The 25,451-nt window shown below is 46.3% G+C and overlaps 1 protein-coding gene across 1 annotated transcript in view; it reads right to left on the bottom strand.

Moving 5' to 3' along the window:
• The window catches only part of nlgn1 (neuroligin 1), a 708,221-nt gene that overhangs the window by 12,298 nt on the left and 670,472 nt on the right, over positions 1-25,451 (bottom strand). Inside the window, exon 6 of the mRNA XM_078563826.1 lies at positions 672-884. Coding sequence (XP_078419952.1) covers positions 672-884 — 213 coding nt within the window. The remainder of the gene's footprint in view (positions 1-671; positions 885-25,451) is intronic.

Here is a 25,451-nt window from a genome sequence, read left to right as displayed (position 1 = left end):
AATCTACTCTACTAGTGATAGGCATGTGGGGTAAACAGATACTCACGCACATAAACATCTGCTTGTGACCTCGATGCTTTGACAATTTTGGATCATGCATGCAAAACATTCAAACGTTTTTCAGATGACAGCAAGCGGCTCATGCATTCTCAAACAAAAGATTTCTGAACCAGGCACAGAATTTTTTTCCTTTATTTTATTTGAAATTCTACAAATCCAATAACATCACTGGTGCCAGAATAAAAGTAGAAAGTGCAGTGGCATGACAAAAGGACTTTAATATGTCTGCCCGTCATTAGTAATATAATTTGGCAGCATATATTTCAAGAAGTGGGTTCATTTTGACAAACAACCACTTTTATAAGAAAGGGAAAGAACCAAAAACGTCAGCTACTTTGATGTGCTGGTGTGCTGTTCAGAAGTCCACTAGAATTTGTGTTTTGCTGTTGTTTATAAAGATCAACAGGATAGAGAAAGTGTGTCACTCAAAATGTGAGCATGCACATAAGAGTTGACTCAGAATAAAAAAAGCATCTAGTACAGCCAAAGAGGTTGCTCTTTTCTGAGTTTCAGTCAACAATTATATAGAAATATATACAGAGCATCACATGATACTAATGGCGGTGACATGCAGACACCAAAATTGTCAAAATTTTCAACCTGCTTAATACCTTTGGTTGAATTGCTCCAACGGTTACCTTCAGAATAATGGGATAAAGTCAACAAATTGACGCAAGAGGCACCAGCGCCTGATCCAAAAACAGTTATTCGTAATGGATCGCCACTGAAGAAAGCTATATTTTCACTAATCCAGCGTAATGCTTGTATTTGATCAAGAAGCCCATAATTTCCTTTAGCAGCTTGGTCACCGGTGCTTAAAAATCCTATGGCAATAAAAAACAAGGAAAGAAATTTAGACTAATTAAGCATTACATTAAAATAAGTAAACACACTGAACATTGCTCAGCTATATTTTAATTATTCGTGTCATACTAACAGCATGATGAGACCTGTTTTCATGGTCTCACATGAAGTTTTGATTTCCACTAACTCAGTAAATTACAAATATTTCCAAATAAAGTCAAAGGGGGAGAAATTCATTCATACGCAGACCATATTGACTCCCCCGAGACCAGACAGTGCCATGAGCTGATATTTGCATGGTTCATGCAGCATTCCTCGTTGATATCACTGAAGAGCAGATAGTGGTCCAAAGCACTGCCTGCTCCAGGTAATTGACATAAGCGCTGCTACATGAATGAATTTCTCCCCCAGAGTTTAACCTCAGCCACTTTAAAAATGGATTGAATTATTTGTTTTCATACCATAGATAATCTTTCTCATTGAAGTGACAGACTTTGCCCTCTGTTGGACTCTCACCAATCCCCAGATAGCTAAGCTCATACCAGGATTATGGGCAAGGATCTACAGTGTGATGTTTGTGCTCATTTTTAATTGATTCAAATGATCATCTGGTACATCTATTTTCGCTGTTACTTGCACCAAATCATCATTGTTAGCTATATATGCAATTCCATTTAGGTTATTTATCAGATTGTAAAATGTGGGGTACTTTGCCCATTTTCGGTAGAACAAAATCTGTAGTTACTGACAAAAAGGCAATGCCGAAGCCCTATAGCCCTGCCACCTCTATTTTTTAACTAAAACAACATGGGCAGAATAATACAGGGGGGGGGGGGGGGGGGGCGGAAACCACGTTGGCGTGGAGCTTGCTGACCCTCCCCACAGCCATAAAGCGTTGCGGGGATAATTAATGAGGGCCGAGTGGGATTTTTGCTCCTCATTGGGACGGAAGTCCTGTCCTCTTGAGCTGTCAGCCAATTGGATTGGCCGGCAGCTCCATCAGTTCTGGCAGTGGCAGGAGGGCATAAGTGGAGTCGGGACTGCTGGTGAAGGAGGACCTCAAGGCCTTGGATCCCTGGAGCAGGTAAGTATGGGGTCTTGGGCTGGGAGGGTTTGGGAAGGTTAGGGAGAGAGGCATTGGGGGAGAGGGACTGAGTTTAAGGGCGGAGTGGGTAGGAAGGAAGGGGGGGCTTCAGTCTAAGGGGGGAGGGGCTGCCCAGCGATCGGCAAAGAGCAGCCCCCGAAGAGCGACCCCTTTTCCTTCCCACCCTTTAAACATTTCAGTTTGAAAATGGGTCTTCCTGCTTCCGCCCTGCTGCCCATGCCAAATGTATTATAGTGTGGGCAGCGTATTATCAAGGTCAATAAGCTTGGTAACAAGCCTAATTGACCTTTAATTGTTCATTTGAATACAGCGGGCGGGCTGCTGATTTTGGCGCCTGCCCACCCTGCATTATGAGGATCAGCTCAGGGGTGGGCGGGAAGGTGGTGGGATGGGCACTCACACCATTTTACGTTCCACTACCCGCAGCAATCATGTCCACCAGGGGCACGTAAAATTCGGCCCCATGTGTGTGTTTTAATTATGATTAAATATATCAGGTTTTTGGATTTTGTGTTTTGAAAGTTTGAGAAACAAACTATATATTAAGCCAACAAAAGCTATTCATTTTTTTGATCAATATCTGGAGGTTGAAATTGGTTAACAACAGTAGTGTGGAATGGGCTCATCGCAAATCATCAGACATATTATACTGCACCAAAACTTCTTTTCCATAAGCTTCAATGGATAAAGAAATTCAGGCACTGTGCAAAACAGGCTGTCAATTTGTTATTATTCATTTAAGGAACTGAAGAAAACCAGTTTCATCCCTTTACAATTCAGGTGTTCCTCTATTTAACACAAAAATCTATTGGTTCTCCCAAAATAACGGTATCAGGACTATTTATACAGTATGCATTATTGCAAGACCACATGGCTTTAAAATTCCAGTTTGGGGCAGTTTTGGCAGGGCAGTTCCACCAGAGTGACGTTCCCACAATTTTGATTGATTTTTCTCTGAGATATTTGAATATGAAGAAGTGGATACCGTGGCTTCTGTCCCTGAAGCTGTAACAGAATGAAGGCTACTTGCAGTGTTAGGTCTTTGGGTCCAGCAGCAGGAGGACAAAGAAATGCAGTCGCTAAGCTGGCTCAGGTCATGAAAGGTGCTACAGAAATGCAGAACTTCCTTTTTTTTCTGGCTGAAGAAAATACTTTTTCTGTGCAAGTTTTTTTCTCCTAGTGAAAGAGCCTGCATATGACCATGATCTAAGCCCACTTTGACAAGTTTCTCTTCATCTAAGCCTCTGAGGTCTCTTCACTGGCCACTGAATGCTAGGTACTGGGCATAAACAGATGGCTCCTGTGTCCAGTGCCCAAACTGGGTAAATGACAACAAAGGCCATGGTTCCCTCAATCTTGTGTTATATGCATGCAAGTATGAGAGAACACATTTTGTGATACTGGGGCTGTGCTCCAGAAAAAGAGTGAGAAAGTTGATGTTGCTGAGCACACTTCTGGTTCTGTCCACCACAAACAAGTGGAATGGGGCTAGTAAGCATTTATTCTTTACAACTTTTGCTAGTGAATTTATTTGTGGGAGAAATTTCCCTCTATCCACACCAGATTGAAAGTATAAGTTTGATACAGACAAAAGTTACTTTTGGCACCACATGCTCCATCCAAATTAGCAAATCAAGTAAAAATATTTTGAAATGTCCTCAGAACCAACATTGATTTTTGCCTGGTCCTAATAAATCTAGTATAATGTAAAACATAGGCCAGGATTTCCCGGTCGGCGAGCAGGGGGCTGGGGCCAGCTTGCCGACACGTAAAATGACGCGGGATGACATCGGGCGGAACTCCCAGCGTCACCCCACCCCAATTCAATTTTCAGGTCAGCGGGGGCTCAGCCAAATCAGCTGTGCGCCCACCGACCTGTCAATGGCCTATTGAGGCTGGGAGCCCTGGCGGGCATTGGAAAATGCATGAAACCTCATCCACAGGCGGGATGAGGTTTCACGTATGTTTATAAATTTTTAACAAAAGTGAAACTGAAAGTGATGGACATGTCCCAACTCATGTGACAGTGTCACATGAGGGGACATGTCGGGAATTTTGTTTTTCTGTTTCAATATTTTTAATGTGTAGCCGATCTCCCTCAGGCAGCACTTACACTCTCGGCTCAGGGAATTCCACCCCCCCCGCATAGCGCTTCCTTGCGGATGTCATGCTGGGTGGGCCTTAATTGGCCCGCCCACGTAAAATGGCAGCGCGCCCCCAATCGGGGGCGCCGATCAGAGGCACCTCCCGACAGGGGGAAAATTCTGCCCATAAACAGAAAAGTAATATTAAGTGTAACAAATGGAACTGGCAAAGGCAATACTATAAGAATATATAAATTATGTAAGAACAATTTACCTACTAATGCTGCAAGCAATTTTAAAAGAAATGATCATCCTCCAAGGAGACTAATAATCTCTTAAAAATATAGGGTACAAACACCAAACTATTGCCACAAACAAAGTAGTTAAAAAATAGTGTGGTTTTGGATTTATAAAATATCTCAAATCAATAAGCAGGAATCATGGTTTCCTGAATATATTGTACAGAGAAATAATAATCACTTCAAAGTTGCAGGCAACCTGACAATCTTCCATCTGCAGGGAGGAGAAACAATTGGTTTTCTTAAAGATTTGTATATATGAGATACACTTAAGTCAGTCCACAATAGCAGATTGGATGGCGTTCCAGAAGTTTAAGTATCTAAAATTAAAATCAATACTAACAACAGTCCTGGGATATTCTCACAGAATACTCCCATAGTCTAGAATGTTGGCTTTATTTGTGAAAAATAACTGAATATAATACATGTAATGGGGAAGTGCCACATTGGGACTGAACTGAAATGGTATATATAAATCTCTTTGATTTAATTCATACCATGAAATATCCAACATCTCATTTAAGGCTGTTGCACTATAACATTCAGAGCAGAATTCATTTATCTTCTCATCTGCAGGTTATTCACTACATCATTCCTTCATTCAAGTTTTTGTTTGTGCCCAAAAAAGCAGCAAAGGTAGTTGAATACAACTTTACTCAAAATGCCTGCAAATACAATTTTGAAATAAATCACTTTAACGAGTCTAGTTCTCATCACAGTCAGGAACAAAAATGGACCATTCAGAGAAATCGACATTTTATCTAAAACTGATCTCAGCATAAAAGGCCTACAGGCAAGAATATTCTGATGGTGAGACAGATAATACTGCAGACCTAGAACAGTCAAGTCAGATATTCCTAGTGATAGATGATAGCAACACATATAAATCTTTAGATTTCTGCATGTGAATTTTGTGTCCATTCTCTTTTACAAAGGACAGAGAATCCCAATGCTCAAAAGAAAGAATAATCTCTGAAAATGCCACTTCCTTGGTCTGTATATAATTATAATAACAAGGATTGACTTTATTTACTCTAAAGCGTTTTAAATTGCCTTGACTCAATGCATAGAAAATAATTTACTGCCACAAATCTATTTGACTGAAACATTTTAATTGCTTGCATTCCAAAAAACCCTTCCACTATATTCCAATTATAAGTAATATTAATTTAATATAAAATTAGTGTCTGTACCATGAACATACAAAAAAGTTAAGTGAATCGATCAGCAAAGACAGTCAATGGGCTGAATTTTCCCATGGGTGTCAGGAACCCAACAGCAAAGGATTTTTTCCTGGTCCTGACCTTGCACATTTTGAAAGTACCCCACAACCCCCCACCACCCATGGCCTCATTTTATTGGAGTCAGCCAATTAATAGGCTGCCTCTGTGTTCGTTGTCCAATTAGTGAAGGAGCGCAAGTTCCTAAGGCAGGAACTCAGGATATTTTGGCCTGCTACAATGCAGGCCACTCACTATGAGATCAGTGGAAATGCTGCTGATGGCCAGACAAAGAATAGCAGAGAGGCACTGCATATGCCGTTAGCATCTGTAGAGTGGCTGAAAAGTAACGTAACTGGTCATTAGAGATATCTGTCCCAACTATTTAAGAGCTCAAAGGCAAGATTGCGATATGAGCAGACAGCAGCTTTGCCATTTTCTGCTGCTGAGCTCATTAGCAACCTTAGAAGTTCTGAGGCTCTGACCTCCTGCTGGGGAACAGGCACAGAGGGTGTGGGAGGTGGGGTGGGGGGGGGGTGGGGGGGGGGGTGGGGGTGGGGGGGGGCGGAGTGGGAGGGCATGCGCTGCTCATGAAATCTACACTTTTGAAAAACAGGGCTTAATTGCTCCTTTAAGTGCCGAGTTGGCCACCTGCTGCTGCCAAACAGGTAGCTGTTGCTGCTAGGAGCCCGCCTATGGGAAAAGTGCCTAGAGGTGGGAAGATGTCACGGAGCCGATGTACCGCGCTGCGCTCCAGATTTCCACTCCTACTCCAGTCCCAAAACTACCTCCACAGGGAGGGGAAAATTCAATCTAATGAGTTAATCTAAACATTTATTTAAGCAATTTGCCATCTGCTTGAAAATAAGGATATTGATCAAAATGGGTGGTCTAAAACACGCCAATAACCTCTGGAGTATACTTCTCTGTAAGCTAGAAACATTTAACAAAATGTATTAGAAACCTATATGGAATGTAAACTCATCATATCTTATTTCTAAAGAAAGTCAAGCACTATTATATATTCCGCAAATCAACTAACGATAGAAGTGCTCATCTACATCTTCTGTAATTCCATATTGGTGTACTTCAATTAAGGAATAAATGGCCTGTGAAGTCATTTATATTCATAGATTAGGTGTCAACTGTGAAGAATTACTATTTAAATTATAATGGGCTTCTGGAGCAAAGGTGGATTCTTTAATGGTAGTCTCTTTTTCTTGCCTGATTTTCACATGCAACAAACACTGCTCAGGGATTTTAATACAATTTGCTATGCTTTATCCAGCAACAACTTGCATTTAACAGTGCCTTTAATAGAGCAAAATATCCGAATGCAATTTGCGGCTGCATAATCAAACAAAGAACAGATATCGAGCTGGCATTAGGACAGTTGGGCCAAAAGCTTGGTTGATGAAGTAGGTTTTAAGGAGCATTTTAATGGAGGACAGAAAAGTGGAAAGGTGAGAGATTTAGGGAAGGAATTTGAGTTTGGGGCCTAGGCATTGAAGATATAGCCACTAATCGTGAGGTGAAGGAAGTGGGAATGCACAAGAAGCCAAAGTTGGAGGAACACAGTTGAACTTTGCCAGGGGCCAAAAGCAGGAGGTTATCCCACTTAGATGGGCGGCAGGACTAGTGTGGCATATTACTGCCATGGCCGACTAAAAGGTTGTTGTCAGGTCTGTCGTTCAATTGCCGATGGCTGCTGCCCCGAGAGCTGCTGGCCCAATCAGAGGGCCGGCAGATCAGCAGCACCACCAATAGCTGTAGCCAGTGCTGAGATTGCAGCTCCAGGGGAGGGCACTTCAAGAGCCAGGCATTCTCAAAGACAGGTTAGTAAGGCTGGAGAAGCTGGGGCCTGGCAATAAGGCCCTGGCAATCGGGGAGGGGTGGCTGGGCCATGGAGCACAGTCGATGCTATTGCCATGAGGGCAGCCATTGCCTCTGGGGGGCCCCTCTGTGAGCCATGGTGTGCTCATCAATAAGGACTCTCCACCGAAAGCTACTGGGAAGCAGCCAGGTTTCACCCGGTGGTCTCCCAATGCAGCGGTGGGCTCTCCTGATGTGGGCAAAATGCCTGCGGAGGCAGGAAGTGGCCCTTAACTGGCTGAGCTACCACATTTCCCACCAATGACAATTTGACATGGCAGTGGGAAGAAATTGGGCACCCTTACCCGACCCCTCCCCCTTGTCAATTTTGCCAGACCTCCTACCTCCTAGACCATCATCAATGGGCTAGGAAAATCCAGCCCAGAGTTTTCAGAGGATAGTGGAGCTGAACGAAGTTACAGAGATAAGGAGGGGCATGCAGATTGAGGTAGTCCCCTCAGTTCTCTTAGATGACATTTGTTTCTAAATAGTGGCCAATTTTTATACCATTGAAATGATAGTGGATTTTGTTAATTTTAGTGATTCAATCATCAAATATTCCCTTAACTACAAACACAGCATTGCTGTTATGTACAAATTATTGTTTTGAAACAGATAGTTGGCTATTTCATGTTTATTTACATTCAGCTCTGATGTAATCAGATACTAGTTTTCCCACGTCCTAATTAATTCATCACAACATAGGGCTGAATTTTCTGATTGGCGGAGGGGGGGGGGGGGGGGGGGAATGGGAGCGGGCGCAGACTCCGTCACCGCTCATGATCAGGTCCGCGCCGCCATTTTACATGGCGGGCCAATTAAGGCTCGCCCAGCGTACTTCATGGCTCCCGTGGGCAGGTGGCGGCTGGTGCACTCAAACCGCCGGGTCCAATGGCGACCCGGCAGCCTGCATAAAGGAAGGCACTGGCAGCCTCTGAAAGGCTGCTCTTGATGGCTGGGTGAAGGGCTGTGTAGAGGGGCAATGAAGTTCATGCAAGTCCGGAGGGTAGGCCATCGGGGCATGCCAGGCAGCAGGGTAGGGCGGGGGACCAGTGTACCCCTCATTTTTCGGATGACTGCCTTGTTGCCCTCCTCGAGGAGGTGGCAGCACGCCAGGAGGTGCTGGTTCCCCAGGATGGGAGGAGGAGGCCCCCCCACATGACGAAATGTGCCTGGGAGGAGGTGGCTGAAGTGGTGAGCTCCTGCGATGTGGTGCGGCGCACCTGGATCCAGTGTCGCAAGGGCTTCAATAACTTGTGTTCTGGCAGGGTGAGTACCATGTTGGCATTGGGCATTTAACCCAGCAGGTCAGCTTACCCCCTGCTGCCTGCCCCCACCCCCCAAGTCTGAGTGTAGTGAGTGCATTGAATCATTGACGGCATGTGTCCTTTGCTGGGTGGGCCAGCAGATATTGCCCATGCTGAGGTCAGCCTGCGAGGGTGATGAAGAGATGTGTTTTGCCCCCTCAGCATGTGTTACACTGAGTCTCACATTACTAGTTTGAGGGCAACCTGGAGGAGCTGCACCTAGGCACAGTGCTTGAACTGCAGGACATGTCCAAGTCAGTGTGCCGACATGCTTGGAGGGGAGCTTCAAGGTGGTGTGGCAAAAAAATTTCTGCTGCGCTCCATGTGCTTGTGCCTCCTTGCAATGGAAGGATATACCGTGTGGTGCCTAATGTGATGTAGGCAGCATGTGCCAAGGGTGGGGTGGGAGGGGGTGGGGAACAGGCCTAGCATCCTTGTGTGAGTGTTTGGCAGCAGTGGGGTGAGGAGGCACTGGAGCCCTGATATGTCCCACTCTGGTTGGGGTGGGCCATGCACGAAGCGAGTCCATGTATAATTTGCACTAATCAATGCTCGTCTCTCATTTTCAGGAGAAGAATGCCCATAACGTGGCAGAACATGCGAGGACTGGCGGTAGGCAGGCGCTAATCGCCATTCTTAGCCACTTCGAGCAGGAGGCCCTGGATTTGGAGAGGCCCAGGTCCACTGGTGTCGGTGAGGCTGGGGTGCCACGGCCAGGCATTTATGGCCAACAGTGAGATCAGCATTGTTCTCCCAACAGCCATAGCAGTGCTGAATGTTAAATGATTTAATTTTGCAACATGGCTTGACCATTGCTTATGGAAGGATGAGCGCATAATGATCTGGGGGACAGGCATCCACGTTAACAGATCCACTGTCCTTCTTCTGCCTTTCAGCATCATCTGAGCAGGGCCGGGAGGAGGAGCAGCAGAGGCCCCCTCTCACACCTGAGGGGCCTGAAGTCTCACCAGTGTCACACCGTCTCTGCGAGGCAGGCATCAGCACAGATACTAGCATCTCGGTGGGAATTAGAACATCGGCTAGTGTCCCGGGGCAAAGTGGTGAGGGCACTTCACAGTCGCTGGAGGAGCTGGCAGAAACAGAGAGTTCACATGGCGCCAGTAGTCAGAGGACTTCAGGGGACCAGGCACATGCTCAGTTGGTGGCAGGGGCAGGAAATGCGGGTGTGCGGGAGCATCTGGGGGAGATACATGAGGCTATGCTTGGCTTGGTCTCTGTGGTGGAAGAGTCTTTGTGGACGATTGCCAAAGCAAGGAGCCACATGTCCAAGCGCCATGCGTCCTCCATGGAGAGAGTGGCGACTCTCTAGGAGAGCCTCCTCCAGGAGACCCATCAAGGCTTCCTGGGGATGCGCTCTGACCAGCAAGCCGTCACATTGGCATTGACCTCAGCTGGTCTCTGTCAGTGTGGGAGATGGTCTGGGCACCAGCTGGGTGCCCATCCATCCATGGTGAGCAGGGACGTCCAAAGCGACCTCACGTCGGTGCAGCAGCTGCCTGTCATCTCTGCGGGAACCTCTCAGGGTGCTCTAGATGAGGGCGGCAGCTCCTCCGCCTCTCTCCCAGTGACCGTAGCATCGGGTGAGGCTCTGACGACTGGGGAGATGCCAGCTGTGGAACTGGCAGCTGCCCCCCAGGCGGGGCCAGCACAGGCTCCACAGGCCAGAGGACGCCCGCCAAGGTCATCGAGGTCAACAGGACAGCAGAGTCAGCAGGCTGTCTCAGATGCCACTCCCAGCAATGGGGCAGCACCAAGACACAGCACCCGGAAATGTAAACATAAAGCACCTTAGGCACACCACGGGTTTATCACTAGTGCTTTTGTGTTGGCCCAAGATGAGGTTTTTATGATTTGCTTTGAATTGGAACACCATTGTCATTTTTTTGGATTAAGTTTCTTTGCTTATGATATTAAATTCAGACATGTGACCATGGCTGAGGGTGCTTCTTTTCTTCTGCATGTGTTTGGTTTCCAAAAATGTTATGAGTGCTTTGTGGGGCATTCAGCTTTATTAACAAGGCCCTTAGTTACTGTTGCTAACCTGGAAGATTTGGCACTTAGGTATCAAGTGTGGAGCCTACAGCCCACGATTGTCCTGGAGGTCCATCTGTGGTTGGATTAAAGCCTCCCGGGTGTCCCTGCCTCCCTGCAGTATGCCCGGGTCAGCATCTACCCCCTCAGCATTTCCCTATGCATGCTCATCCTAGGACTCATCGTGTGCAGCCGCAGCCACTGAGTCCCCACTTTCCAGCGCAAGATTGTGGAGAGCGCAGCATGCAACCACTATCACCGACACAAGATCTGGGGGGTACCAGAGTGCGCCCCCTGAACGGTCCAGGTATCGGAAGCGCATCTTGAGAAGACCGATGCTTCCCTCCACCACAGCCCTTGTGGTGCCGTGGCTCCTATTGTACCGCTGCTCAGCTTCTGTTCTTGGATGGTAGGGAGGCGGCATGAGCCACCTTCTGAGGGGCTAGCCCTTGTCACCCAGCAGCCATCCATCAAGCTGGGCTGGAGCACTGAAGAGACCCGGCATCTGGGAGTGTCTGAGGATGTAGGTGTTGTGGGAGCTGCCTGGATACCTTGCGCAGACTTGCAGAATCTGCATCCTGTGATCACAAACTATCGGCACGTTCATGGAGTGGAAGCCCTTCCTGTTGACGAAGGCACCGGGCTCACCTGCTGGCACCTTGATGGCCACATGTGTACAGTCTATTGCACCCTGGTCGCGGGGGAAGCCAGCAATGGCCGCGAAGCCTCTGGCTCCCAGTGTCTGGCTTGCCTGGTCCCAACGGAAGTAGATGAAGGTTAATGCACGGCTGAACAGAGCGTCTTTAACCTGCTTGACATAAGTGTGGACAGCTGATTGGGAGACACCGCAAAGATCACCCACCGACCCCTGAAAGGAGCCAGAGGCATAGAAATTGAGGGCAGCTGTGACCTTCAGAGCCACTGGCATGGGGTGTCTGCCCACGCATTTAGTGGAGATCTCAGGGCCAATCATCTGACAGATATAGTTGACTGTCTCCCTTGAGAGACGGAGCCTCCTTCGACACTGCACCTTAGCCATATTGAGGTAGCTGCTTCACCGCCTGTACATCCTGGCAGCAGGATAGTGGCGTCTTCTGCAGCCCCTTCCGCCTTGATCTACCTCTTGGCCCTGCACCCCTTCTGCCTGCGCCTGTCCTCCCAAAGGTGGCTCCCCTGGAGGCTGAATGTGCACTCCTGGCCTCTTCCCCCTTCTAGCCCTCCCTTCCTCCTCAGAGGAGCTGCCTCCAGAGGACAGTTCAGCTCCCATTCCCAGGCTAAGGGAAGGCTTCCTGAAACCTGCAGGCCTGAAAAAGATTCCTCACTGTAGAGTGCTGATCTGAAGGTTAAGAGTCCAGACAAAGCAGCTGGAATGCATTCTGAAATACTGCAGTTCACACAGGCAAGTTTCAATAACTTTGAAAAATAAATACTTGACAGTGCACACTCGCGACCCCAGTGAGCCCTCTTATTCCGCCCGTGGATGAGGTTTATACAAATGTCTCCTACCCGCCTGCCTGTTGCGCCCGTGCGCCAACCCGAAGATTGCATGGGCGCCAAAAAATTGGCATCGATTGGGGAGTCAAGGGCCTTATGTGGCCCGTTAATTAATGGCAGGCACACATCGAACTTCATCATGTGCCTGCCCAATGAAATATTGCGATGGCGCGCAGTGACATCGGGACGCTCGCCCAACGTCACTGCGCATCATTTTACGCGCGGACATGTGGGGCCTGCCTCCGCGGGCCAAAGGGAATATTCTGCCCATAATGTTATCCACTCAAATGCAAGTCTGGTTGTATGTTATCTTTGTCTTGTTTGAACCCATGCACATGAAAGGGCTGTACAATTGCAGCTATATCACACCATCAATCTGAGACCTAGAAGCAAAGAGTTGGGAATGCAGCTGGCAAGGCCTAAGTTCTTTTCAGAATTGAGACTGGCTGTGAATCACATTCCTCCTTCTAGCTATTTCATTCCTGCTCCAATACATGTGCAGAGTTCCAGTCCTTCCATGACTATTTTTTAATCTTAGCTAGTGTGGCTAGTATGTCCACGTTCTCATGCGATTAAAAAAACTTAATTCTAAGTTCATAAAGGACCATAGAGTCCGATGGATCTCTACAGTGGACAATCTTGAGTTAACTACCTTGAAGAAATGTTTTTAGCGTGTTCAGGGGACAAACTATGCTTCCACATTGTATTAGTGTGGAACAACTAAACAACTAAAAACTTCAAATGAACCTTGAATTCTCTGGTGATATTATTCAACTAAAAATTGTGTGTTGGATTTTCCCTTCTGGGACTAAGTCCCATGGTGGGGGTGGGGGCAGGGAGCGTTTCCTGCTGCAGAAGCCAATGGGAATTTGCGTGGTATCGTGCAACCCCAGCCTCATTAATTATGCAGTCTGGGGTTTTGCGACATATTGCATGATGGGGCGGGCTGGATGGTGCCATCACATCCAGGTGCCATGTTTAAAAGGCATCCGGACAGCAACTTACAAACAAGGCCGATGCTGATGGAAAGAAGGTGACAGGGACCTCTGGCACCAAAGTCTCGTGACTCATCCCTAGGCATCCTCCTCAACCAGGTGGACGACAGAAGGGATGTCCTGCACCCAGCTGATGGGAGGAGGAGGCCAAGCAGGGAAACCAACCCTGCATGGGAGCATTTCGTGCCGCAGTAAGTGACGGGGCCTCCAGCGCAGGTCAGTCCTCTAATGCCGGAAGAGAATGAACGACTTCATCCATGCCATCAGGATCAGGATAAGTGAACCCTCAGCTACTCGTGCTAACCACAATAAATCATTCAGGGCAAATGGTCCTCCATGGCAATGCCATAAGGTCATGCCTCATAGGCCCAATGCTGTCCATCCACTCTGCAGGTGGAGAGGCCATCGTGACTCCCTCACCCTTCTACACAGAGAGAGCTCACTGCTATCTGGAAGGATGAGGGGTTGGGGGTGGGGGGGGGGGGGGTGGTGGTGGGGGGGTGGGGATGGGACTCAGGCATTGAGGGCAAATGACATGCCTCTCTGAGTCTTATCCCTAAATCCAGATATACTCACCATTCTGGAGGGCGGTGGCCCTGAACATTTCTGGACAACTTGCAGTGTATCAATGACATGCCACACAATCCAGTGGGTTATCTCTAAGACTGGATGCATGACAGAAATGTGAAATTCCCAAGTAAAAATGGATGCTAAATACAATTCCTGTCAATCCCATCTCTGTTCTCCGTGAGCAAGAGAATTTAAGCCACAACTGGCGAGAGACGGAGAAGATGGGAGGGGGTCGACCACACCTGAAGGAAGTGACAGAATGCGAGGAGTGGGCACCCCAGCTGGCAGGGGTGGAGGGGGACCAGGCATTGCAGATGGAGATTGGCGTGCGGCCTCCAACCAGTAAGGATTCACACATGTCATAGAAACCTCAGAGCTGCACAAAGAAGACCCACATGGTTGATGCTCCACCAACCTACTGTTGCACATGGTGTTCCAGGGTCCGATCGCTGGAGGCCTCCATCTTCTGTTTGGATCTTCACGTGCTGCCCAAGGCGTTCTTATGGTAAGTCCCGACTTTTACATGCCACGTTGGTCAAGATGTGTTCTGGGCCAGTGTGATTTCTCACTGGCGTCGCAGACGATTAGGCATGGGCGTATATAAGATCCTGAATGGTCTTGACAAGATGGATGTGGAAAGGACGTTTCTTCTTGTGGATGAGTTCAGAACTAGGGGGCACTTTTAGATTTAGAGGTTGCCCTAATAGAACAGAGATGAGGAGAATTTTATTCTTCTCAGAGGGTTGTGAGACTTTGGAACTTTCTGCCTCAGAAGGCAGTGGAAGCAGGGTCACTGAATATCTCTAAGGCAAAGGTAGATAGGTTCTGAAGAAGAGTCATCCAGACTCAAAACATTAACTCTGTCTTTCTCTCCACAGATGCTGTCAGATCCGCTGAGTTTTTCTAGCAATTTTTGTTTTTGTTGTAGATCGATTCATGTTAGGCAAGGGAATCAAAGGTTATCAGGGGTAGATGGGAATGTAGATCTTGAAACACAAACAGATCAGCCATGACCTTGTTGAATGGCGGGGCAGGCTCGAGGGGCCGAATGGCCTACCTCTGCTCTTATTTTGTATGTTCGTATTCCGGTTGAGCTTTCATTCATTAATGGGATGCAGATTGGCTTCATGCCTGCCTCTGGTGGAAATGCGACCTGCCATGGTGGGCAGTAGCGGATGATCCCACCGTCATTTCACACTGGCACGAAACTGAATCTTGGACCTCCCTCTGCATTCTTTACCCCCTACCTGCCACTAAGCCTGCTGCAGGGGGATGGGAAAATCCAGCCTCGTGATTCAAGTAGGGAAACAAATTATGTAGAATAAGTTATTCTTCCGTTATCTCTTTTGTCAATGTTGCAATGTTTATTTGCACAGGATTAAGAGGTGTGAGGTGTGTAAAGATTCTGTTTTTGACAACTTAATGATCTGGCTGATTGACACTTTTATAGGGTTGTAGGAACATAAGTTTTTTTTCAAAGAACTATGAATGGGTATTTCTTTCTAAGGAGTTTCGCACATGCCATTGTTACCTCAGGTTCATTAACTCTGTAAATAGTGCATTCTAGGTAAAAGGGCATGGAAGGGCCATGAGTTGGCATGAAGGGTACGAGGAGCCATTGCAGGTGGAAGGGAGAGTCATAGGTTGGTATGGAGGGGGCGTGGGGTCATGGGGACTTACCTTTCAAAAGGTTCCAAATCCAGACTATGGTTCACGATTCCTCAGATCCATGAAGCAGAGTCATTCAGAAGCTGCCTGACTCCACAAAAATTGCGGGGTACTAGGAGATGCATACCCCTGCAATGGAGCAGGCCAGGTTGGGAGTGCAGGCTCACTACCCATACCCTTCTCCTGTGCCAGTGAAAACTGGGGGCACTGGGCCTAAGGGGGGTGGGATTCCTGGAATTTGGGTCCTGCCCACCAGCTTTAAATGGCTTGAGTCCCTTCCAACTCCGTAAATATATGGAGCCTCATTGTCTAAGGCCAGCTGCCTAAAGGTGGCTTCCTGGCATCAGACCTGGTTTTGGCGGTGGGGGGCGGGGGGGTGGAGAGTCATCTAGTCAGGTTTTGAGGCCCACCCCACTTGCTCAGCCACAGTTTTGACCATACACCACTCTATGGAGGGATTCCCCTCCATGAAAGTGGCCTAGCTGCTGGGCTTCTTTCTTAAAAGTTTAAAAAAATTCAAGAGAGTTCACCTCCATCTTGAGGAAACTTATTGTTGAATATAAGAAATAGGAGCTGGAGTAGGCTATTTGGTGCTTTGATCCTGCTCCAACAATCATGGTTGATCTCAACTCCACATACCTGCACTGTTCCCATATTTCTTAATTTCCTTAGTATCCAAAAAAATTCTTTCAATATCTGGTTTTAATATACTCAAATGAACATCCACAGCTCTCTGGGGTAGTGAATTCCAAAGACACACAACCCTCTGAGTAAAGAAATTTCCCCTCATCTCAGTCCTGAATGGCCAACCTCCTATTCTGACACTGTAACCCTGTATTCTAGATTCCCCAGCCAGGGGAAACATTTTGTCCACCACTGCCCTGTCAAACTGTTAAGAATTAATATCTTCCAGTTAAATCACCTCTTATCCTTCTGAACTGCATAAAATATATGCCTAGTCTACTCAATCTCTCCTCATAGGATAATCGCTTCATTCCAGGAACCTGTCGAGTGAACTTTGCTGCACTCCATCGAGGGCAAGCATATCCTTCCTTAGGTAAGGAGACCAAAACTACACACTGTACTCCAGCTGTGGCCTCACCAATGCCCTGCATAACTGCAACAAGACTGTTCTTTTACGCAATTACTCTACTGGGATGTACATTGTACGCAAAATCCTCTCTTTAATGGGAACATACTTTTGTTCTCAGCTCTGGTGTGGACCACAGAATTGTTCAGTAAAATTATGTGAGCGTCTGTGTGGGGTGGGCAGGTGGGGGTGGGGGGAATGAGGTTGGGAACAGATTGATGACCACATGGCTCCTTATTTCTGTTATTAGAAACCTTTGAACAAAATTAGTGCTAAAAACTGTTTTCAGGTAGCAATGTCTCACATCCAATCTCCCTTATAAGTGTGCTGGCATACTGACCTCTACCTTGCCAAGGCTGAGTGGCAACTCTCAGGCACTGCTTCCTACCTCTCCCAGACCATGACCCCACCACTGAACATCAAGTTTCCAGGACTGTCACTGACCTCATCTCCTCTGGACATCTTCTCTCCACACCTTATAATCTCCAAACCCTGAAAATCCCACTTCTACCTCCTTCTCAAAATCCACAAATAGAACTCTCCTGGTAGGCCTATCATTTCAGCCTGTTCCTATCCCACTGAACTTATTTCTTCCTATCTTGACTCTATTTTTTTCTCTCCTTGTCCACTCTCTTTCCACTTACATCTGTGACTCTTCTGATACCCTACAGCATTTCAACAATTTCCAGTTTTGTGGCCCTAACTGCCTCCTCTTCAGTATGGACTTCCAATTTCTCTACACCTCCATTCCCTATTAGGATAGTCTGAGGAATCTCCACTTCTTCCTTGAACAGAGACACAACCAGTCCCCATCCACCACCACCACCCTCCACCATCTGGCTGAACCTGTCCTCTCATTGAACAATTTCTCCTTTAACAAGTCTCACTTCCTCCAAATAAAAGGTGTTGCTATGGATACCCGCATGTGTCCTGGTTATGCCTGTCTTTTTGTGGGGTATGTGGAACATTCCTTGTTCCAGTCCTGTTCAGCCCCCTTCCCCAACTCTTTTTTCCAGTGCCTTAATAACTATCGATGCCATTTCCTGCTTTTACTCAGAACTGGAAAACTTAATCAACTTCCAATTTCCACATTTCTCTCAGATTCACGTGGTCCATCTCTGATATTTCCCTTCCTCAACTTCTCTGTCACCATTTCTGGGGGATAGACTGTCTACTAATGCTCATTATAAGCCCACCAACTCACACACCTACCACAACTACATCTCCTCACACCCTGCCTCCTGTAAGGAATTCTTTCCATTCTCCCAGTTCCTCTGTTACATTCGTTCTGATGACGCAAACTTCCACAACAGCACTTCTGATAGGTCTTCCTTTCTCTTCAACCAAGGGCGCCCTCTTCCCCATGGTTGACAGGGCCCTCAGCCATGTCTAACCGATTTCCCACACTTTTGCTCTCACCCCTTCCCCTCCCTCCCAGAACTGCGATAGGGTTCCCCTTGTTCTCACTTTCCACTCTGCCAGTCTCCACATTCAAAGGATCATCCTCTGCCATTTCTGCCACCTTCCGCATCATGTCACCACTAAACACATCTCCCCCTCCCCTGCCCCTTCAGCATTCTGAAGGGACCGTTCTCCCTGTGACACTCTAGCCCACTCCTCAATCACCCCCAACAACTCATCCCCTTACCATGGCACCTACATCACAGGAAGTGTAATACCTGACCTTGTACCCCCTCTCTCTTCATGGTCCAAGACCCCAAACACTCCTTTCAGGTGAAGCAATGATTTACTTGTACTCCTTCAAATATAATGTAAGAGGTGTCAGCTGTGGCTCAGTTCATAGCACCCTCGCCTTTGAATCAGAGGGTTGTGGGTTCATGTCCCACTCCCGGAAACCAAGAACTGTGATTGTACTTGAAAGAGTTGCAATCTGTGACTGTTGATAACTTGAAAGAGTTTCAAATATAATGTACTGTATTTGCTGCTCACACTGCAGTCTCCTCTACATTGGGGAGACCAAACGCAGATTGGGTGACCACTTTGCAGAACACCTATGTTCAGTCTGACAGAATGACCCTGCTATTCCAGTTATTTGCCATTTTAATTTACCACCTTGCTCTCATGCTCACATTTCTGTCTTTAGCCTGCTGCAGTGTTCCAGTGAAGCTCAACGCAAGCTTAAGGAACAACACCTCATCCTCCAGTTTGGCACTTTACAGCATTCTGGACTCAACATTGAATTCAACAATTTCAGACCATGAATTATGTCTCACTTTTGATTCTGTTTTTTTGACATGTCGGTTTTTCATGTTTTTGTGTTTGGGCATTATTGTCCATTATTCTGCCATTCATACTCACTCTGGACAAATGCTTTGTTTCTTAACTACAACTATTACAACCCTCTTTGCTTTTTGTTCAATTATATCTTTGTTATTTAATCTCTCCCATCCTCTACCCTATCCCAGGCCTTCCACTTGTTTCTTTCTCCCACTCCCCCCTTTCAATGTTATCAAACCCATCATATTTCTACCTTCCTTCAGTTCAGAAGATGAGTCATATTCAAATCACAAAGTTAGCTCTGTTTCTCTTCCCACAGATGCTGCCAGATTTGCTGGGTGTTTCCAGCACTTTGTTTTTGTTTTAGGTTTTCCAGGGCCCAACTTCTCCCTTGTCGCGATCGGCGGGCCTGGGAGCAGCTGGGAAACGGGCGCCCGACCATGATTGGCCCCCAACTGTGATTTCACACTGGTTGACCAATTAATGGCCAGCCAGTGTGAAAAGCGCACTGAAAAGCTCAGCGCTGCTGAGGTGGGGACGGGAAGAGGGTGGGCGACAACGTCAACCGACGTCATGAGTGAGTGTTCCCATTGAGCTCCCTGAAGGCAGGCAGCTGGCTCAGGGATCTGCAGACCTCCAAATAATAAAATAAAGCACAAAAAAAGCTGCAAAAAAATGTCTACACAGCACAATCAAGCACCTGAAAGCATACCTCAAAAATGCTGTCCCCAGATATTTCTTTTTATTTCATTTCCTAACGGAGATTTCATCCCACCTTTGGATGAGACTTCTTCAAAAATGTAAAGGCCGCCTGGCTGATTGGCCCACTCGCCAACCATAACGTTGGACAGGCCACTTAAAATCGCTGACAATTGTGCCGTTAATGGGCTTAATTGCCCACACAATTGTTGGCGGGTGCACTTCTGACTGCCACACGCGCCTGCCAGGCAAAATATCACGTCAGTGCGTGATGACATCGGAACGCTCGCCCGACATCATCTCACGTGATTTTACCCGTTCAGGTCAGGTGCTCACCTGCCTGCGGAATGTAAAATTCTGCCCCAGGTCTACAGCAGCCGAAGCAGCAATCCTAAAGGTAAATGACTTTGTCTAATTCTTTTGTTCCTGTTCAGCCAGGAGGAGCAGGAGTTGGAGCCAAACAAATTTCCCAAGGCCCCAACAGGTCAGCTTCATTGGGTTGTTCGACTGGCATTCACAGCTTACCAGTTTTATGCAGAGAAGGCCCAATTCCCAGTCAAGCTTCAGCTGATGTCTTGGGGTGTGTATTCCAGTTGTGCCACCCATTTCATATCGATTTCTGGCACTACATTAATTTCCCTCCAACCTAAGAACAGAAGAAATAGGAGCATTCCATTCAGCCATTCGGTCCCTCAAGCCTGCCCCGCCATTCAATAAGATCATGGCTGATATGACCCAGGCCTCAATCCCTCTTTCATGCCAGCTCCTCATAGCCCTCAACTCCCCGATATTTCAAAAATCTATTTACCTCCTCTTTAAATACTTTCAGTGATCTAGCCTCCACAACTCTCTGGAGTAGAGAATTCCAGATGTTCATTACCCTCTGAGAGAAGAAATTCCTTCGCATCCAAGTTTTAAATAAGTGTCCCCTTATTCTGTAACTATGTCCCCTAGTTCAAGATTCCCCTCTAGTGGAAACATCTTCTCAACATCTACCCTATCAAGCCCCCTCAGCATCTTATATGTTCCAATAATATCACCCCTCATGCTTCTAAATTCCAATGAATAAAGGCCTAACCTGTTTAGCCATTCTTGATAAGTCACTCCCTTCATCCCAAGAATCAGCCTAGTGAATCTTTTTCGAACTGCCTCCAATGCCAGTATATCCTTTCTTAAATACAGGGACCAAAACTGTACACAGTACTCCAGATGCGGCCTCACCAACACCCTGTACAGTTATAACAAGGCTTCCCTATTTTTAAACTCCAACCCCCTAGCAATACAGGCCAAAATTCCATTTGTCGGCTTAATTACTTGCTGCACCTGCATGCTAACTTTGTGTTTCATGCACAAAAGCACCCAAATCCCTCTGTGCTGCACTATTATTTAAATGGAGAGAGACACCAAAAAAGTCTGCTTTTTGATTCTTCCTACCAAAGTGCATGACCTCACACTTTCCTACATTAAACTTCATCTGCCAAGTTTTTGCCCACTCACTCAACCTATCTATATCCTCTTGTAGATTTCTTATGTCCTCATCACAGCATGCTCTCCCACCTATTTTTGTATTGTCAGCAGATTTGGATACAATACACTCTGCCCCCTCCTCAAAGTCATTAATATAGATAGTAAATAACTGAGGTCCTAGGACTGATCCTTGTCGCATTCCACTAGTTACATCTTTCCAACCTGAAAAAGACCCATTAATCCCGACTCTGTCTTCTGTGTGTTAACCAATCCTCAATCCATGCCACTACATTACTCCCAATACCATGAGCTCCTATCTTGTGCAATAACCTTTTATGTGGCACCTTATCGAATGCCTTCTGGAAATCCAAATACACTACATCTACCAGTTCCCCTTTATCAACTCTGCTTGTTATATCCTCAAAGAACTCTAGCAAATTCGTCAAACATGATTTCCCTTTCACAAAACAGTCTCAGTGAGCAACAACTTGAAAATTTCACAATACCATTCCAAAAAGTGGACTCCTGACAATCAGCATAAACAATGGAAAGACAGCCACCAAATTTCTGTTCTTTAAAAATAATGTTTGGCACTGGGAACTTAGGGGTGCAATCAATAAGAATTTTTTTTCATCTTAACGCTGGTTTTATATAATTTCCTACTGAAAAGTGATATAAATAAAAAATAATGCAGTATTTCATCTAACTTTGACTACTCCAAAAGCTGTGCATTACACAAAAGATGGCGGTGGATAGATCAGAGTCCTTGGAATTTTAAAATTACATGAACCAGGATGGACTTAATTGTGAAGAAAATCAGGATAATAAACGTTATCAAAATGCCATTTATTGCAAAATTATGGGGATCTGCTGCATTAAAGTTTGTTTGCAAATAGGTCTATTTTAATGCCATTAGTTTTATAACTGCCATTCATTCAGCTAATACAGCAGCAAAAAGCTGACACATTGCAGTGACGGGTGGGCCCACATCAAATTGAAACACACTAAGTGATGCCTTTGAAATTAGGTGGTCCCATTTCCATTTGAAGTAAACTGCAGCATCCAAAGATTCAAAACTACCAGCATATATAATATTGAACCTAAGCAGGCTTGATCACTACTTTCCTGTTATCAGAATGATTTTATTCCACATTAATTGTATTGAACAAGCTATTGTACAGTCCTTAGTGATATTTCACATCTACTAGCAAAGATAAAAGCAAAATTGTGTGTATGAAAATATAACCAAAAGGGTGATATAAATTTAAACAGTAAAAACAAAAAATTGGAAATCTGAAATAAAAACAGAAAATTCCTAAGATGTAAAGCAGATCTGTTAGTGCCTGAAAAGGGAAATACGTGTTATTGTTAAACATTCCAATTAAAGTATAAACTCAAAGCGTTGATCTTTAACTTTTTAGATACTGCAAATTTCCAGCACTATCTAATTTAAAGAGCCACCTCATTGAAATGTGTACGGAAAGATGTTTTTCTTTATTTGTGGAAAAAGAAAGAGAAGAGCATTGTGTTATTTTTGTTACACTGACATCACTAATGACCATTTAGGAAGGAAATCTGCTGTTCTTACATGTTGTGGCCTACATGTGACTCCAGACCCACAGCAACGTGATTGACTCTTAACTGCCCTCTGAAATGGCCTAACAAGACATTCAGTTGGATCAAATTGTTAACAAAAAGGCTTATAAGAACAAGGCAGCATGGACCTTCATCCATTGACTGAGGCACAGGACGTAACAAAGGCACACCCAGCCCAGTGAACCCTGCAAAGGCCTCACTAATACCTGGGGATCACAGAGTGGTATACAATCAAAAGGGGTTGGCCTTGGGAATCCTCAATATTGAGTCTGGACCCCATGAAGTCTCTTGGCATCAGATCAAAATGAAATAAGGAAACTCTCCTGCTGATTACCATCCGCTGCCCTTCCTCAGCTGATAAATCAATACTCCTCTGTGTTGAACATCAGTTGAAAAAGGCACTGAGGGTAGCAAAGGCACATGGCGGAACCGTCCCAGGATTGCCTAAGTGTGGTAGTGGGTGTGAAAAATTATGTTTTACCTGCCGGCGCAATGGCAGGTTTTCATCCGCTTTATCCCTCATTAAATGCAGCCACAGGAAACGCGACATATCGCTGGCAGGTGTCTCTGAATCGCTTGCCATGCCGTTACCACGCCGTTTCCTCACTCTAGGTGCCATATCTAAACTGCAGCCGCGCACACAGTTCTCAATGCTTGCAATGAGCCCAGGACTGCTCCAGTGAAGACGTGGCCCTGAAAACCAAGAAGAGTTCACTGACCCGTCAGTGGAATGCCTTTTAGAGGCCCGCCGTGATGTCCTCCACCCCCTGCCCTGGCCACAGGAGGTCCAGCAATCTCACCACTCCGGATTGGGAGGCAGTGGCAGTTGTGGTCAGTGCCAATGCTGCACAGAAGAAATTGGCCATCCATGTCATCCGTGCCGCCGGGGTAAGACAACCATCTCACACTCACAAGCCCATCACACATTCATTGACATCTCACTCACTGCCAGCTCAAGGGACATCACCACTCACTCACACATGCCCTCACTTCTCCATTTGGCCTCATCTCCTCTGGAGACTGCCTCCTCAGCACTCACCCTGTTGAGGCCACCTGCACAGATCAACATGTGTCCCCACACTCACTCTGGGATACACCCCTTCCCCAGCACAGCCCTCGCCCTGCAGCTTCTTCCCTTGCCTGATGCCATTTCTCCCCCTTCCCGAAGCAAGCCCTAGCCCTACAATCATTGAAAAGCCACCCCCCCCCAACCTTATGGCTGGTCTGGTAGGTAGAGACCTGCCTGTGAGACCCCTAAAAATGATGTGGTGCTACCTGTGAAGCCTGGCGCTGATGACCGCAAGTGCTGCCTGAAGCCAGGTAGGCAAACAAATCTCAAAGTCCCAAGCGAAGTGCAGCTTGACAGGTGCACGTCGCTTACGTACAGTTGTGAAACACGTCGGCATGCAATCACGTCAACATTCCCGGATGATCCAGCGTGGGGGGATGATTCCGGCGAGCAGGGCTTATAATGAGATGTTAAAGTATTGAAATTAGGTTCCCAACGTGTAGCCACTGACAGGTGAAGCGGAAGATCGCAAACTGATTTTATGGCAATGTGAAACCAATTTTGCGATCTCCCGATATTTTCCGTTCCCGCCTTATATGACGCCTGCCACAAACAGGAACAGACGATTCCGCCTACAGAATGTCACCTGGATGGAGGACTTCAATTCCATCACCAAGAGTGGCTAGGTAGCACCACTACTGGGCATCCATGAGACACTGTGAGCAATTAGCAGCAGCAGAATTGTATTTCACCACAGTCCATAACCTCATGGCCTGGCATATTATCATACTACCATTATCTATCAAGCTAGGGGACCAACACTTGATCAATGAAAAGTGTGGGCAAGCCTGCCACAAATGGCCTCATACATACCTAAAAAAAGAGCTATCCATCTGATGAAGTTATAGCCATAGGACTACATACATGCTAAACAATGGAAGCAGAATGATGTAGACAAAGCTAAACAAATCAACAGCCAATGGATAAGATCAAAGCTTTGCAGTTCTGTCACATTCAGTCATGAATGGTGATGGATAATTGAACAGCTAACGGGAGGAGGAGGCTCCATAAATATCCTCATCCTCAACAATTGTGGAGCACAGCATAAGTGCAAATGATGAGGATGAAGTGTTTGCAAACATTATCAACCAGAAGTGCTGAGTGGAATCTCCTCCTGAGGCCCCAAGCAACACAGTTATCAGTCTTCAACTAGTTTGATTCACTTCATGTGATATCAAGAAACGGCTGAGTGCACTGATTACAGCAAGGGCTATGACCTGTGGCAACAGTAGTGCTGAAGACTTATGCTCCAGAACTAGCCACACCCATAGCCAAGCTGTTCTGGTGCAACTACAATAATGGCACCCACCCAAAAATGTGGAAAATTGCCCAAATACGTCCTGTCCACAAAAATTAGTCTAGTCCAGCCAATTATTACTTCTCCATCTTCAGCAAAGTGATGGAAGGGGTCGCCAACAACAGTGTTATCAGCCAACACTTATACAACAATAACTGCTCACAGGTGCTCAGTTTGACTTTTGTCAGGACCACTTGGCTCCAGGCCTCATCACAAACTCAGTCTAAACATGGACAAAGGTGCTAAATTCCAGAGGTGGGGTGAGAGTGAATGCTGCCCAAAGGAGCATTTGACCAAGAGTTGAATCAAGGATCCATAGTGAAATTTAAGTCAATGGTTTAAGAGGAAGAACTCTGGCTGCATAGGGTCATACTGAATACAAAGAAAGATGATTGTGGTTTTGATTTATTCATTTATGGGATGTGGGCATCACTTGCTAGGCAATCATTTGATGCCCATCCCTAA

The sequence above is a fragment of the Cetorhinus maximus genome, chromosome 19 (genome assembly GCF_964194155.1).
Source record: "Cetorhinus maximus chromosome 19, sCetMax3.hap1.1, whole genome shotgun sequence".
NCBI lineage: Eukaryota > Metazoa > Chordata > Chondrichthyes > Lamniformes > Cetorhinidae > Cetorhinus > Cetorhinus maximus.
This window is presented reverse-complemented; position numbering and strand designations above follow the sequence as displayed.